Here is a 14355-nt window from a genome sequence, read left to right as displayed (position 1 = left end):
TCAACAGCCGCCTGACCTTCTACGCGCCCACCCGCCAGCTACGATCGACCAGCCACGCCCTCGCCACCATACCACGCATCCGCAAGGCCACCGCGGGGGGAAGAGCCTTCTCCTACCTGGCAGCCAAGACATGGAACTCCCTCCCCATCCACCTACGACTGACCCAGGATCAACTCTCCTTCAGGAAGCTCCTCAAGACCTGGCTCTTCGAGCAGTAGCGGACCCCTCCCCCCCCCAGCGCCATGAGACCCTTCCGGGAGAGTAGAGCGCTATACAAATTAGCATGATTGATTGATTGAGTTTAAAGCATTTAACAGTACCAAACAATGAAATTAGAAAACCCACAACATGAAAGAAACAACAATTTATAAAAATGTAGTGTATTTTTTATTCATTTTTCGAGTGCAAGCAGAGCCAAATCGACCAGAGTGTTCCGGAGATAAAATCTTTGAAACATCCAATCACTTTTAATTTTGTCCGCAAGTAATCACTGGTTCAAGAAGTTTGTAAACGTTTCAAAAGTTTGTTCACCTACTCTAGCCGATTTTGGGTGACTTAACCCCTTCGATGCTCATGACGAGCTCAGCTCGTCATGCAGTACACTGGTCGTGTGCTCATGACGAGCTAAGCTCGTCATGAACAATGGGATCCTGCATTCCTTAGCACACAGCGGGATAATGCACTGCATGCATGTGGTTAATTAGACAGGATGAAGGTCTGAGGGCCAATGGGGTAGATTTGGGCAGTTACCAGGCCACTAGACCGTATTCTAGTCCAGTTCCAGCCTTTACAGCATGATCGCCATAGATTGTAATGGAGTGGTCCTCCTGCTGGGGATGCAGAATGAAAAGATACTCAAAGATGCTCCTGTACAGTGGCGGGGAGATGGGAAGGGCGTTCCCTCACGCTACTTTCCGTTTACGTTCCCCCCAGGCCTACAATCTGGTACTTTCCAGGACCTTGGTGGCGCCATTTTGTCTTTGCCTGCTGGTTTATTGATAGTGGGGGGTGACTTCAACTCAGTCTGCTCTGGCTCCCTGGACCGTCATCCGCCGAGAGATCTCCGGAGTTCCCAACTGTGGCTGCCTTCCTTTCTTGAATCCATGGGTTTAGTGGATAGCTGGCGACTTCTGCATCCCACGTTCCGCCATTTCTCCTTCCTTTCGGGTGCACATGGTAGTCTCTCGTATAGACTACGTACTCACCTTAGCAGCACACACGCCTGCCGTGTCTGAGGCCCGATTTTTGGCACGGGGCATCTCCGATCACTCCCCGTTGTGGGTCTCGTTTGATTTTAACATCGTCCTGTCGGACCGGCCAGTGGCGATTAACCCATGGTACTTCCGCAATCTTAACACTCGTATCCTCCTTGCCAAGGCCATCGACCTCTACTTCTCTGAGAATATGGGCTCGGTTGGCTCGGCTGTTACCTTGTGGGAGGCATTTAAGACTGTTACGGGGTGAGGCTCTTGCTCTTATAGCGGAGGCCCGAAGAGTCAGAGATGCCGACCTCATATGCATCGAGAAGGAGGTCATGCACCTCGAGTCCCGACTGGGGCCTGAGCCCGACCCCTCGCTTTTACATGCCCTTTCCCTTAAACAAGCGGAATACCATGATCTTGCCACGAATGCTGCCCTGACCCTGGCCAAGGAACAGCAAGGTCGTATCTACGACGTTGGTGACAAAGCTGGGAAGCTACTGGCTTGGTTGGACAGGCGAGAGATGGCTAGCCGCGTGGTGCCCAAGATCTTGGGCGACGACGGGGTTGCCGTCACGGACCCGAGTGCCATTGCCGAGTCCTTTGCTGATTACTTCCGGGGTGTCTACACTTCTAACTCAGACCGCTCCGAGGCTGACTCGACGGCGTTCCTCTCGACAATTGACCTTCCCAGTCTTTCCGAAGAGGACCGTGCCGACTTGGATAGAGACGTATCCGCTGACGAGATCGCCCTAGCGATCCGCTCGTTAAGGTCGGGTAAGGCAACTGGTCCCAATGGCATCCCGGTTGAGTTGTATAAAATTCGACCGGACGTGGTATCCCCGTACTTGCGGACTATGTTTTTGGAAGCATTGGACGCGGGCCTACTTCCCCTGGACCAGAGGCTGGCCACCATTGTGGTCATCCACAAGGAGGGAAAACCGAGAGACGTGTGTCGATCTTATCGCCCCATCTCTCTCCTTAACGTGGAGCCTAAGATCCTAGCCAAACTACTCGCAAATCGACTGGTTGGAGTTATTGGCGATTTAGTACATCCGGACCAGTCGGGCTTCATTCCCCACCGTAACACTGCCCTTAACCTGCGTCGGCTCCACGGTGCTATGGCCAGAGCCCACACCCTCGAGGAACCGGCGGTACTTGCTTCTCTTGACGCCACAATGGCCTTTGACTCTCTTGAGTGGAGTTACCTCTGGGCGGTGCTGGCGAAGCTCAGGTTTGGGCCGGTCTTTGTGAGTTGGGTGAAACTTCTCTACGCTTGCCCGCTGGCTAATGTCACAGTCAATGGCCGCGTATCGGCATCATTCTCCCTTCACCGAGGTATCAGACAGGGTTGCCCCCCCGTCACCTCTCCTTTTTGCCCTGGCCCTTGAGCCGCTTGCGGCCATGCTGCGTACACACCCAGACTTACATGGCATTACATGGGCCCCAGGCTTTGAGGACAGGGTCTTCCTGTATGCGGATGATATTCTGCTCTATCTCACTTCCCCCTGCAAGTCACTCATTGTGGCCTGCGACGTACTCAGGCTTTTTGGCCGCTATTCTGGCCTGATTATCAACTGGGCCAAATCTTCTCTGTACGTCCTAAAAGGGGACACACCGCGCCTCCCCAGAGGCTGCAATATCCAGATGGCCGGACAGGGCTTTAAATACTTGGGGATATACATTTCTGGGAGTCCTAAAGCGCGATACGACCGCAACTTGCTCCCTCCTCTCCAGCATCTGCGAAGTGACGTGGATAGCTGGCGCAGACTCCCACTCTCCCTCCTTGGCCGAGCGGCATTGTTCAAGATGATGTCCTTGACCAGGTTCTTGTATGCCTTACAGAACACTCAGGACCCGGTTCCGGCCCGCTATTTTCGGGAGATTGAGAGTCTTCAGCGGGCCTTGCTTTGGGATGGTCGACCCCGCGTCGCCATCCAAAAGCTCACGCTACCATGGTACGATGGAGGCATAGCCCTACCGGATGTGCGTCGGTACTATTGGTCTTCCCAGCTCACTGCTCTTAATCACGGTTTTTATGGCCCTATGGATAGTCCCGGGTACGCTATGGACAGGTGGCTCTTAGGCGGTGGTAATTACTATTGGGCCCTGTACTCGAGGTCCTTCGATCGGCGGATGTCAGGTCCAACTAAGACAGCGGTCCACATTTGGCGGGTGATCACCAAAGCACAGGGGTGGCAGGGCAGACTGACCAGATTCACCCCTCTATAAGACTCAGATATCTTGGGTAAGCTGTGGCACACCAAGGGCTTCGATAAATGGGATCTCATAGGCATCTCCAGGGTGGATGACATGATTTCTAAGGGTGAAGTCAAGACCTTTCCTCAGTTACAGGCCGAATACCGATTGGGCGGATCGGAGTTTTTCCGCTACGCCCAGCTGAGGCACGCGTTGCTCTCTGCCAAGCCAACGGAGGGGGAGATCCCCGAGAGTTCCCCCTTGGAGGACAGGATATTGGATGGCCATATGCCTGACAGCGCTATTTCCCTGTCCTATAAAAAACTGATCAACGTTCGCACTGACCTCCTCCTTGGATTGCGAGATCAATGGGTGGCAGATGGCCTGGAACTTGACGATGAGGATTGGCAGAGTGCAGTGTCCTCCCCTAAAGAAGTCGCTATCTCCTCCCGTCTCCGGTTGGTGCAATTCAAGATTCTGCACCGGGTGTATGTCACCAGCCCCCGACTTCTGCGTATGGGATACTCGCCCGACGGACTTTGTCGTCGGGGCTGTGGTGCCCTCGCTACTTTTTTGCACATTCTGTGGGAATGCCCCGTCATTGCCTCCTACTGTGCGAGGGGGCACCGAATTATGGGTGAGGTGACTGGGGTGGTGTTGACTGCAGAGGCTCGACGGTGCCTCCTCAACGTGTGGGAACCGTCTGATCACAACACGGCGCAGACTCGTTGGGTGACCCTGGGCAATATGGTGGCCAAGCGGGACATTGCTCAAAAGTGGGGTGCTGCTGCAGCCCCCCTTGTGGTACAATGGAAAGCCAACATGGATTGGTGTATGTTCCGGGAAAAGACGGTCTATGTAGCCAGAGGGAGACCCCAGACATGGAATAAAGTGTGGGGGGCCTGGAATGCTTACAGGGGCGATGTGTGCCTACCGCCAGAACCTGTATCTCTGGATGAACACTTGTCACCATAACCTGCGACACCAACTGCTTTGTGATGTTTGCACTGCTCCTGCTTTTCCTCCTCCCTTCTGCCATCCTATCTGCCTATCCTTATCTATCGATTCTCTGTTTGTCCTCCTCTGCCCACTGCCGACACCCTGACAGCTCTTTTGATTCCATTGCCACTCTCTCGCGCCTTTTGGCGTTTCTTTTCTTGGTTTTAGTTCTCTTTCATATAAAAAATAAAAACAACCTTCAATGCTCTGATGTGAATCATCTTGCACTATTGTTCTCCTGATTCTCTATGCTGCCTTGTCTCCGGGATGTTAGGCTGAATAGCTGTGTGCTCTTTTATAATAAAGGTTTTACAAATAAAAAAAAAATAAAAAAAAAAATAAAAAAAAATAAAAAAAGATGCTCCTGTAGCAGTGCAGTTGACAGGGGTGCATTTGTGGTGGGATCTGGGTCGACGAGTGATGTGGGTCCACAGAGGTAGTGCCCCATTAAGTCCTCTTTCAATGGGTATAAGGACAGCAGCAGCTGTGCTTCTGTTCTCCAGATATAGTGGTTGGAAAAAATCCTTTAGTGGAGGCTTGTGTCCGCTTGGGCGAACAAATCAGACTGACACCACTTCCGGGTTCGACTGACTTGGGTGCAAGTTTTGCCCATTGAGTATTTGTTTCTTGAGGCATCCAGCAGCAGCTAATAGCAAATCTTCTCCTGTGGCTGACAGCTTGTTAGTATGAGGCCACTAGACCAGCTGGGTCATAGAGTGGCATGTTCCTATAAGTTGCTTTACTTTACTAGTGACATTAAATTCGATCTGGGCATCAGGTCGGGCCTAATGCTACGATAAATGTGATACCTTACAGTACTGAGTTAAGTAGTCCCATTCAGAGGTTAGTCCGGCTGGGCCAGCCTGTAACCCTGCATTAGCCAATGGGGCTCCTAACTTTTTTCCACAGCAAAATTACAATTTGAGGGGTTTTGCTGGACGAACATGCACGAACACACACACATATATATATATATATATATATATATATATATATATATATATATATATATATAATATATATATATATATATATATATATATATATATATATATATATATATATATATATATATATATATATATATATATATATACACATATATACACACACACACACACACACACACACACACACACAATTCCCTGCCTTAGGGCTCTCTTGGCCTTCCTTAGGGGAAGACTTACATATATGGATTGCAATTAATGGTAATGACAAAGTTGAACTGGCAGTGTGACTAAAGGCACTTCCAGTCTGCAGTGGCAGGCTGGGAACCATTTTGTACTATGTCACATGGTGGCACAATCAGTGCTGCAGCCCTGGGTGGTCACACTGCCTTACGTGTCATTGGTACTCTAGGTATCATATACTAGGGAATTATAAGTGAGTCAGTACTTGCCAATTGGGGACAGCCAATTCGACATAAACTTTGTAATGGGTAAGAACACTGGCAAGGAGGTCTGGTCAACAGGCCTCAGTCCATTCTCAGAGTCGAAAAGCCAGCAGCTAGTAGTCAAAATGGGGGTAAAAAGTGGGTAGAAACCTGCAAAAAGCCTCTTTCCTTCCAACTACTCAGTCAATATTCGGCCATGGTGCATGGAGCGTAACAATCTGCAAGAACAGCACTTCAAAGATGGAAAGTGGAGATATGCGTTATATGACATCTTATACATTCCGATCTTTTTAGTTCTGTTTTAATAATGCATTCTGGAAGGCTGCAGTTTTGTTTCAACACTGCACATATACATTTCCATATACCAACGTTATTAGCTATAAAGCCAGAACTGACTGACGTCCACCATGATATGGTGCCACTTTGCAGCTGAGCAACAGCTCCTCGGTCATGTAGCACAGGCCTGGTCAGGCCCTGCCAGGCACCTGATGTTTCAAAGGGTGGGACCGGTTTTGATGCTGGGAGAGAGTATTTATGTTGGCCACCAGCAAGCCTCTACTCTCTATTATGCCTGGGTAGACACTCTCACTAGAAGCCAAGTCACAAGGAGTGGAGTAATTTGACAGTCAACTTGTACATTAAAAAAAAACTCGGCTGCATATTGTCAAGTAAGTATTAAAACTCCCTTTTGGCTTACAAAAATGTCACAAGTGGACTGCATTTGAAAATAACACATGGTCTTCAGCACCTGTTGCAGAGCCTTTTGTGTACGCAGAAAGTTATGTGGTATCATAGCAGTAAGATGATTATTGGGGTCAATTTACCTTCTGGAGAGATCTATTTTGTCACAGTTTAGACTCTTCATAAAACAGCACAGTGGATTAATGAGCCTGCTGTAAGCTATAACGTACACCAGGTAGAGACAGGAACAGATTTTTCTAAGTTGATGGTGTAGTGGGATACTGCTTCTGTTGCAGAAATCCTGGGGTGTTACGTGTACAATCCTTGAAATATAGCTTATTAAGTTACGAACTGCCATCAAGAAGCTACATGCTTTGCGGTTTGCAAAGCTTAAATTTAGAAACCTGCTGTTTTTTGGCAGCCTTTCTTAATAAGAGGTCCTTCCGTTAGCAATAAAGATTTACTAGTAAGTGCTACATAAATGGTTATTAGTGTACCTGCTCATACAGACTGCTGAATCTGAAAGTCATACGTGTATATCGCTTGCATTCAAAGATTAAAAAAATAAAAACTGAACCCAAATCATAGCTTGGGCACTTTTAAAGTGTCAACCAAATTAACTTTGTTTTCTGGCATCAAGGTATTGGATTCCACCTAGTACCGAGCCAGGAGGGGTCTGGCACAAAACGAGTGCTACTACCTTTTTAAGTGAGGCAGATTATGTGCCCCAGCTTGAACTGATAAGAGTATTCTCTCTCACCCTGTTGGTTAATAATCTGTTTTATAAAGTGCATAATGTTCACCATTTTCTACGTGCAGCGGGAGCGTGGTCTAATAAAATTTGCCTATGTAGATTTTGATTCGCAGTCTAGTCCTGGTGTTGCACTAGTTATATAAGCACACTACCACACACACACACACACCAATGAATTAATCAAGTTAAGGAAAGTGTCACTAACTTCACACAAACTACGGAAAAGTCATCCGTAAATAAGAGTTATTGGAAACGGCCCACATAAGAAATCTGAAATCTTGGCAACCCTAAATCCCCTCCACCGTAAAAGCGCTCACAACACCCTCGTTCGGAGAGTTCGACTAACATTTTAAATGTTCATCCAAAAAATACAAATTTTCTTCAGGAAATTAAGATCATTCCGCAATTCTAGAGTATTTTAAGAGACACTTTAATTTGAGCAACAAAAAACTACGCCCACTCCCCTCGGGGTTTGGCAATCCAGTCTACTGCTAAAATGCTAATGCATCACATATAACACCGACCGCCCTGTTCTGCTGAACACCTCAAGTTCCTTCTTAAAGGTACTAAGAATACTGCCCTCCTGCACAAATGACCACATCTGTCCTTGTACCCTTGCTGTCACTCACCCCCAGCAAGCAGACCTTCAGCTCGCGCAGGGCCATGGTGGGCGGTGGCTCCCCTTCTGTTCCCATCTGTTTGCCTTTTAGTCCAACTCCACACGCATCCCGACGTCTACCGCCATCATGGAAGAAGGATGCACACACTACGTCACATGACGTGACCCCTCCCCTTCTTTTGTCATTCCGAAAGCAGTGTAGATCCTGTCACGTGACCATAATCTGCTGTCACTGTCTAGAGATCACTCTGGCTAATTAAGGGCTCAAGAACGGAGGATAGTGGTTCAATACGCGGCCATGGCTTTGATTTAGGAATAGGGAAAGAAGCGATTTGCATCAGTTCCAACACTTCTCTTCGAATGCCCCGCCCATGTTTGAGCAAATCAAAGCAGGTTTCTGAAACAGACTTGAAATACTGAAAAATACACATTGTAGGAAAAAAATCAAGAAACCGGCCGCAGTAGTGTGCCCTTTGTGGAGTGTTAACCAGCGCTTACAATAAGATCATTTGCTGAGATTTTTTCAATTTCTAAAATCCCTTTTTTTATACAGTCATACATGTTTCTATTTCAAATAACATTCAAATTATTTACTGTGGATACGTCATAATTCTTTTGGAAAACAGCCTAGTAACTTAGTCGCCTCGTTGCCTCAAAAGACTTGCTTATATGGACTACATTTTTCGTAGCTTTTCTATGTCTATTGGGGACTGAGGCACAATTGCTTCCAGAATGGAAAGCACTCAGTACTGTCACGGTCGCCACGCAACGATAACACCCGCCTTCTTAGAACGGTGCGCTGCGGACTGTAAGCACTGGGACCTCTGCTGATCGGTTGCCTGGCGGTATTGCTTGGCGGCCATCTTTCAGAACTGATGTTGTTCCAATTCAAATCAATGGGTAGCCAGTCTAGACTCCGAGCCTTCTCTATGGTTGTTGCCCTTCCCTTCTCCCCTTTCAGGAAGTGAGAGGGCAGAGAGGCTCCGCCCCATGTCACTTCCAAGATGGCTGGTGAGTTGGGCTTTGCCCCTCTCCCTGTTTAGGGCAGGGAAGGAGGGGCATGTGAGGGAGGGGAAACCTTCTGCAGAATTGTGTTTATGTTTTTAATATATGATTTGAGTGTTGCTCACGCAGTGTTTGGTTGCTGCCTGCTATTATTTCATCCAGGGTGCTTGTACATCAACATAGCGGCCTTTATGGGAGCTCTCTGACTCTTCATAAGCTGTCTGCTCCTTGAAGCCGTTTTGCTTTTTCACGGTCTCTTTGCGACCCTTTGCTCTTCATTGTATCTTCTGGCCTTTCGGAACTTTTCTGTTGTCCTGAAGGCTTTCCCATGTGCACCGTTTTTGCCTCCCTTCAATAACCCGAACACCAGTGTCCTTATGTGTCCACACAGCCCCACTCGACTTCCACCATATGCCGTAATATCTAGCTTGGAATGTATAGTTTCCGCTTTCAGTATGTGTTGCATCCGTAGGACACTTATGCTGCACTTTTGCTTCCCTTACGGCCAGTTAACCCTTGTAATATTGTCGTCATTCCCCTGCATAGAACGCTGCTTACACCCGTTGTCGTTTTCAGCATTGCTGTCTTGGGATCTGAAATTTGCCATTTAAAATTGTATTGCATTTCGGTTTTAATTTCGAAACTCCTTACCTGTATCTGATTTTTTAGAGCACCTTCAAAAGAACACAACGTTGGTTTATCTGTGTGTCCCATTAATTGCTCTATGTTGTGTAATTTATTAGAGTCTGAACGGTTTTCAGTGATTACAGTTGTTAGTAAGGCAATTCTTGTTGCAGAAGCAGACCTAAATGACATCTATTTAAATGTATGCTATTCCTTCCTGTAGTTTTAAGCACTGTCGAGTCAAATGCCACGATGAAGTGCATTATGAACAATTCTCACATGTGATGTTACGTTGCAGTGCCTTAGATTTTGTCTAACAACGTGGTTAATATATTTTATATATATATATATATATATATCTATATCGCTAATTGGTATGAGTTATATGGATTGCATTTTGGCTTGCACTACTACATTCTGTGTCTTAGTTGTTATCAACAATATCTGGACGAAGTTTGTAGGAGTTAACTTACATCTAGCATGTTATTTTTGGTTACAATATTGGGATATTATTTTACTTGTTTTGTATTTTTTTTTAACTTACATTATTTGTTTCCACCCCAAATACCATATATTTTAATTTGTTCTTGTATGTATTTCATAATTTAAGTTCTTATACGAAAGCTTGTTATTTGTATCCAGTTTGGAGGCTGCCATTTTATTCTGGAAAGTGAGTGTGTATAAATATAAACAATATGGTTGTGCGGTTACCAGCACCGAGAAAATATATATTTTTGTAAATATCCGTATTCAATTTTAATTAGTTGGTGTTGAGGAAACAAAAAAAAGGCATCCCTTAGTTTGGAAAGCCTGGACAGTTCAGAAATTTAACACTAAGACAGGTTGACCAGAGATTTGTTAAAGGTTTCTGAAGGACGCTGTATTATATTGAGGAAAAATACAAATAAAGGGGCACAGCAACATAAATTGAAAGACAGAAATTAAAAGAAAATGCAATAAAGTACAATATAAATTGTGATTAAGACGCAAGTTGAACCAGGTAATGAGGCTATGAAGCAGTTTAAATTAAGAGGTCATAGCTACAGTTGGAGTAAGGCATAGTGTATGGGTTATGGTTGGGGTAAAAGTTGACGAATGGGAAACAATTGATTGTTAATCTTTGGGTTTAATTATAATAAGGGATGATGTTACTGCTACACTCCAAATAACTGTTAGTGTTAGGACGGAAGTTTTGATCTTCGTGAGGAAACACATTTTTGTGAGAATATTTTATCTTTTAATTCGTAGCTGTTTATTTTATTTGCATTTGGGCAGTTTTTTTCTCACTTGTGTTTATTAGAAATATTTTTTATTTTGTATACCTCTCAACTGTATCAGTATATTATGCTCTTCTCACTCGCACAAGGCTCTCATAGCCCATGTGCTATATGGACCCAAATGCACTTTAAGTTGGTGTTTTTTAGTTAACGCAGTTCCTTTTTTGACTATCTGCCATTGGTCTGCATTTCTGTTTTTAACTCCCTCCCCCTACACCAAGATATGAGTATGACTCCCTTTTTCTGCTTACTTTTTAGTTACTGCTGAATTTACACTTACATTTAGGGGACATTAGATTTTATTTATATGTTTCTGTTGTTTGACTCATAAGCGGTGGACCGAAGGCCGCTCTACACTCAAGCTGAACACTGTCTATTATTTTATTTTATTTCTCCGGACCCATGGTTCATAATTGTTGTTTTTGTTTGTTTGTTTCCTTCAGGGATCCCTCTGTATTTTGTGGATCTGCAGGATGATCTAGATGACTGTAAGTATAGTTTTCTCCCAACTAAGTCCTGATTTCACCAAGAATCTGTCATAAAATGCCCTCCCAATTTGCTGCTTTCCTTGTTTATGCTGCTGTAATATCTGAAAAGAGCGCTGTCAAACGTCCTTTCAAATGAACCCTAAATTTCAGGTGTCTTCTCCAACTTCCAGATAATTTATTTTCTGTATTTTTTGTAAATCTTATTTTATGATGGAGTAGATTTTGTAAGAACATAAAATATGCATCAATAGCAAGTTTAATTCTCGCCCACCACCCCTTTTTCCGTGTTCCTCAATGAGTTACATTGCCCAAACATTAGCATTCAAAAACCTAGTAAGACAATTATGTGCAACATCACACTCTCTCTCAAATCATTCAGTGATAGGTGTACAGAAACTTAAGTTGCTGAATTATGCAAACAGTTGTCAGGCACTCAAATAGATGGCTCATGATATATATGTTCCATTTTGGACATATACTTCAATAGGGGTGAATTGTTTTAGTGTGATTGGGATCATGAGTTAATTTTGAAAAGTATAGCAGTTACTAAAGTTTTCTGAACCTCTATGCAATGTTAGTTGGTACTTTTTCCTCTGTATAGCTATCTGGTTTCTGGCCGCTCCTATCATATGCCACAGCAGTCATTTTTCATTACCGTTGGATAGGTAGAGGCTTTCCTTTTGTAGTTCTATTTTTTAAAATGCATTGCAAATCATCTTTTGGTCTTTGAGACTCTGGTTTCAGATAATTGATCTCTGTTAGAACTGGAGGCCTCTAGTTGGCAGAGGCAGGTACCACTGTCCAAATAGGGACCCTTGCTTCTAGTCAGGGTAAGGAGGAAACACTCTTTAGATCACCTCTGCTCACCCCCTTGGTAGCCTGGCACAAGCAGTCAGGCTGATCCAAATGCAATGTGTAAAGTATTTGTACCAACACTCACAGTAACACAGCGAAAACACCACAAACTGACTCCACAACAGTTTAGAAAAATAAAGATATTTAATCTAAACTACACAAGACCAAAACGACAAAAATCCAACATACACAGTTCAAGAATATGGTTGCGAAAGAGTTCTTAAAGTTGCGATAAAAGAATCCACAGTTGCGTGAAAAGTTCACTGTTGCGTCACGTTTAGCCAACAGTACCTTTAAATGCGATAAAGTTCCAAAACAAAAGCTGGTGCGGTGGAAAACAAGCGATGCGTTGCTCCTGAGACCCTGGTGAGGCATTAGCGACAGCCCTGCTGCAGCAGCGGGCGTGTTGCGACGAATCCGGTCTGTATGGGGAGGAAGGCGATGACTTGTATGGATTCCGGTGCGTAGGTTCCGTAGGAAGTTTGTTCTCGCAACGGCACGATGTGATGATCTGTAGGGGCTTCGACGATCTCCTGGGAGACGATGCGCGATCCAGCAGCAATCTTCGTCTCGCAGCTCCTCGATGCGATGGCTCTACGACGATGTTCGCAGCGGCGTGATGCGGTCCGCAGGCAAGCGGTGCGGCGATCTCACCCAGCGATGACTGGCTCTGCGATGATGCTCGCAGCAATGGTAATCTTCTCGCAAACGAAGGGTGCAACGTCTCCGGCAACAGGCGCTGCGAAGATCTCGGCCTTCGTAGTGGCGGGAATTTCCTCGCACTGTCGGGGATGCGCTCCGCAAGCGAGCGATGCAATAACTTTTCTGTAGCAAAGTCTCTCAAATCTTGGTTTCCAGCTTCCCAACACAAGTACCACTTCCAGAGGCACCACACCTGGCCCAAGCACTCTAGGAAGGACAGAGCTCTCTCAGCAGAGCTCAGGGAAGCTGGGGATGAAGTCCTTTTGTTCCTGGGACTTCAAAACAGGGAGCCAGCTCACAATAGGCCCTTGGAGATTCTTTCAATTAAGGAGACAAAGCAACAACAAAGTCTTTCCCCTCTCCTAGGCAGCAAAGCAACTGCAGGTCAGTCCAGCTTCACACAGCAGGGCAGTCCTTCTTCTTCAGTCTTCCAGCTTTCTTCTTGGCAGAGGTTCCTTCTTGTTTCCAGGATGATCTAATTTTCTGTAGTCTGAGGTCCTGTACTTATACCCCTAAAAGTCTTTGTTCCCTTTGTGCATGAGTTCTCTGAGCCCGGTCTGAACCCGTTCTGGGTGTTCCTTGAGCACTTTGTTTTCCTGGCCTCTCCTTTCCATTCAGAGAGAGGGGCAGGGTCGTCAGCCGCCCAGCAGGAGGTGGAGCAAGCATTGTGGAGGGAAAGCACAGCCCTGGAGCACTTTGTTGACCTGATTCCTTCTCTCCTTTCACAGTGCAGGGCAGAGACATCAGACGCACCACAGGGGGTGGAGCCAGCACTGTGGGGGGCAGACACAGTCCTATTCAGGTCCCAGGTGCTATCCCCTCCCACCACTCAAGATGCAGATGCAGTCATTCAGCCTAGGGCGGACTCATCCTGCCCCCTGGGGGCTCAACAGCCCCTGTCACTCTCAAACCAGACAGTCAATTCACAAACAGGCCAAGGCACACAGAAAGGTCAGAAACGCAGGGTTTAAAAACAACCTTTCCTAAAAGACGTGTTATTAAATTCTGAGTTCAGGGATACTAGACTTTTATGTCCTATCTTGCTCCTATGGGAAGATATGCTTGTAGCCAGCATTCCCCATGATAGCCCATGGGGCAAGATAGCCTTACAATAGTGAAAAACGAAAACGGCTGTAATTCACTACCAGAGCATGTCACCTGCACTAGTACATGCTCTACCTTTCACATACACTACACCCTGCCAAAGGGGGTACCTTGGGCCTTCCATAGGGGTGACCAAAGTGTACAGAAAGGGAAGGGTTAGGCCTGGTCAGTGGGGACACTGACCTGGAGGACATAGCAGTTCACAGACTGCACACATGCACTGCGGTGGCAGGCCTGAGACACCATTTTAGGGCTACTCATGTGGGTGGCACAATCAGTGCTGTAGGCCCACTAGTAGCATTTGAATCACCAGCCCTGGCACACTCAGTGCACTTTACTAGGGACTTCTTGGTAATACAAATATGCCAATCATGGATAACCAATAACAATTTACACAGAGAGCATATGCACTTTAGCACTGATCAGCAGTGGTAAAGTGCCCAGAGTCCTATTGCC

General features: G+C 46.0%; 2 protein-coding genes across 3 annotated transcripts in view; one reads left to right on the top strand and one right to left on the bottom strand.

The window, feature by feature from the left end:
* Positions 1-8007, bottom strand: part of LOC147706081 (ras-related protein Rab-22A) — a 185303-nt gene extending 177296 nt beyond the window's left edge. The window contains exon 1 of the mRNA XM_086932524.1: positions 7855-8007. Within this exon, the coding sequence (XP_086788650.1) occupies positions 7855-7920 (66 nt within the window). The 5' untranslated portion in view covers positions 7921-8007. The remainder of the gene's footprint in view (positions 1-7854) is intronic.
* Positions 8008-8670: 663 nt separating this feature from the next.
* LOC147706079 (serine/threonine-protein phosphatase 4 regulatory subunit 1-like) overlaps positions 8671-14355 on the top strand; it is a 342243-nt gene continuing 336558 nt past the window's right edge. Inside the window, exons 1-2 of one of the 2 annotated variants that reach the window (XM_086932523.1) lie at positions 8671-8855; positions 11194-11238. In XM_086932523.1, coding sequence (XP_086788649.1) covers positions 8849-8855; positions 11194-11238 — 52 coding nt within the window. In that variant the 5' untranslated portion in view covers positions 8671-8848. The remainder of the gene's footprint in view (positions 8856-11193; positions 11239-14355) is intronic. The other variant, XM_086932522.1, reaches the window with a different exon arrangement.

This window comes from Lissotriton vulgaris, chromosome 7, assembly GCF_964263255.1.
Source record: "Lissotriton vulgaris chromosome 7, aLisVul1.2, whole genome shotgun sequence".
In the NCBI taxonomy this organism is placed as follows: Eukaryota; Metazoa; Chordata; class Amphibia; order Caudata; family Salamandridae; genus Lissotriton; species Lissotriton vulgaris.
This window is presented reverse-complemented; position numbering and strand designations above follow the sequence as displayed.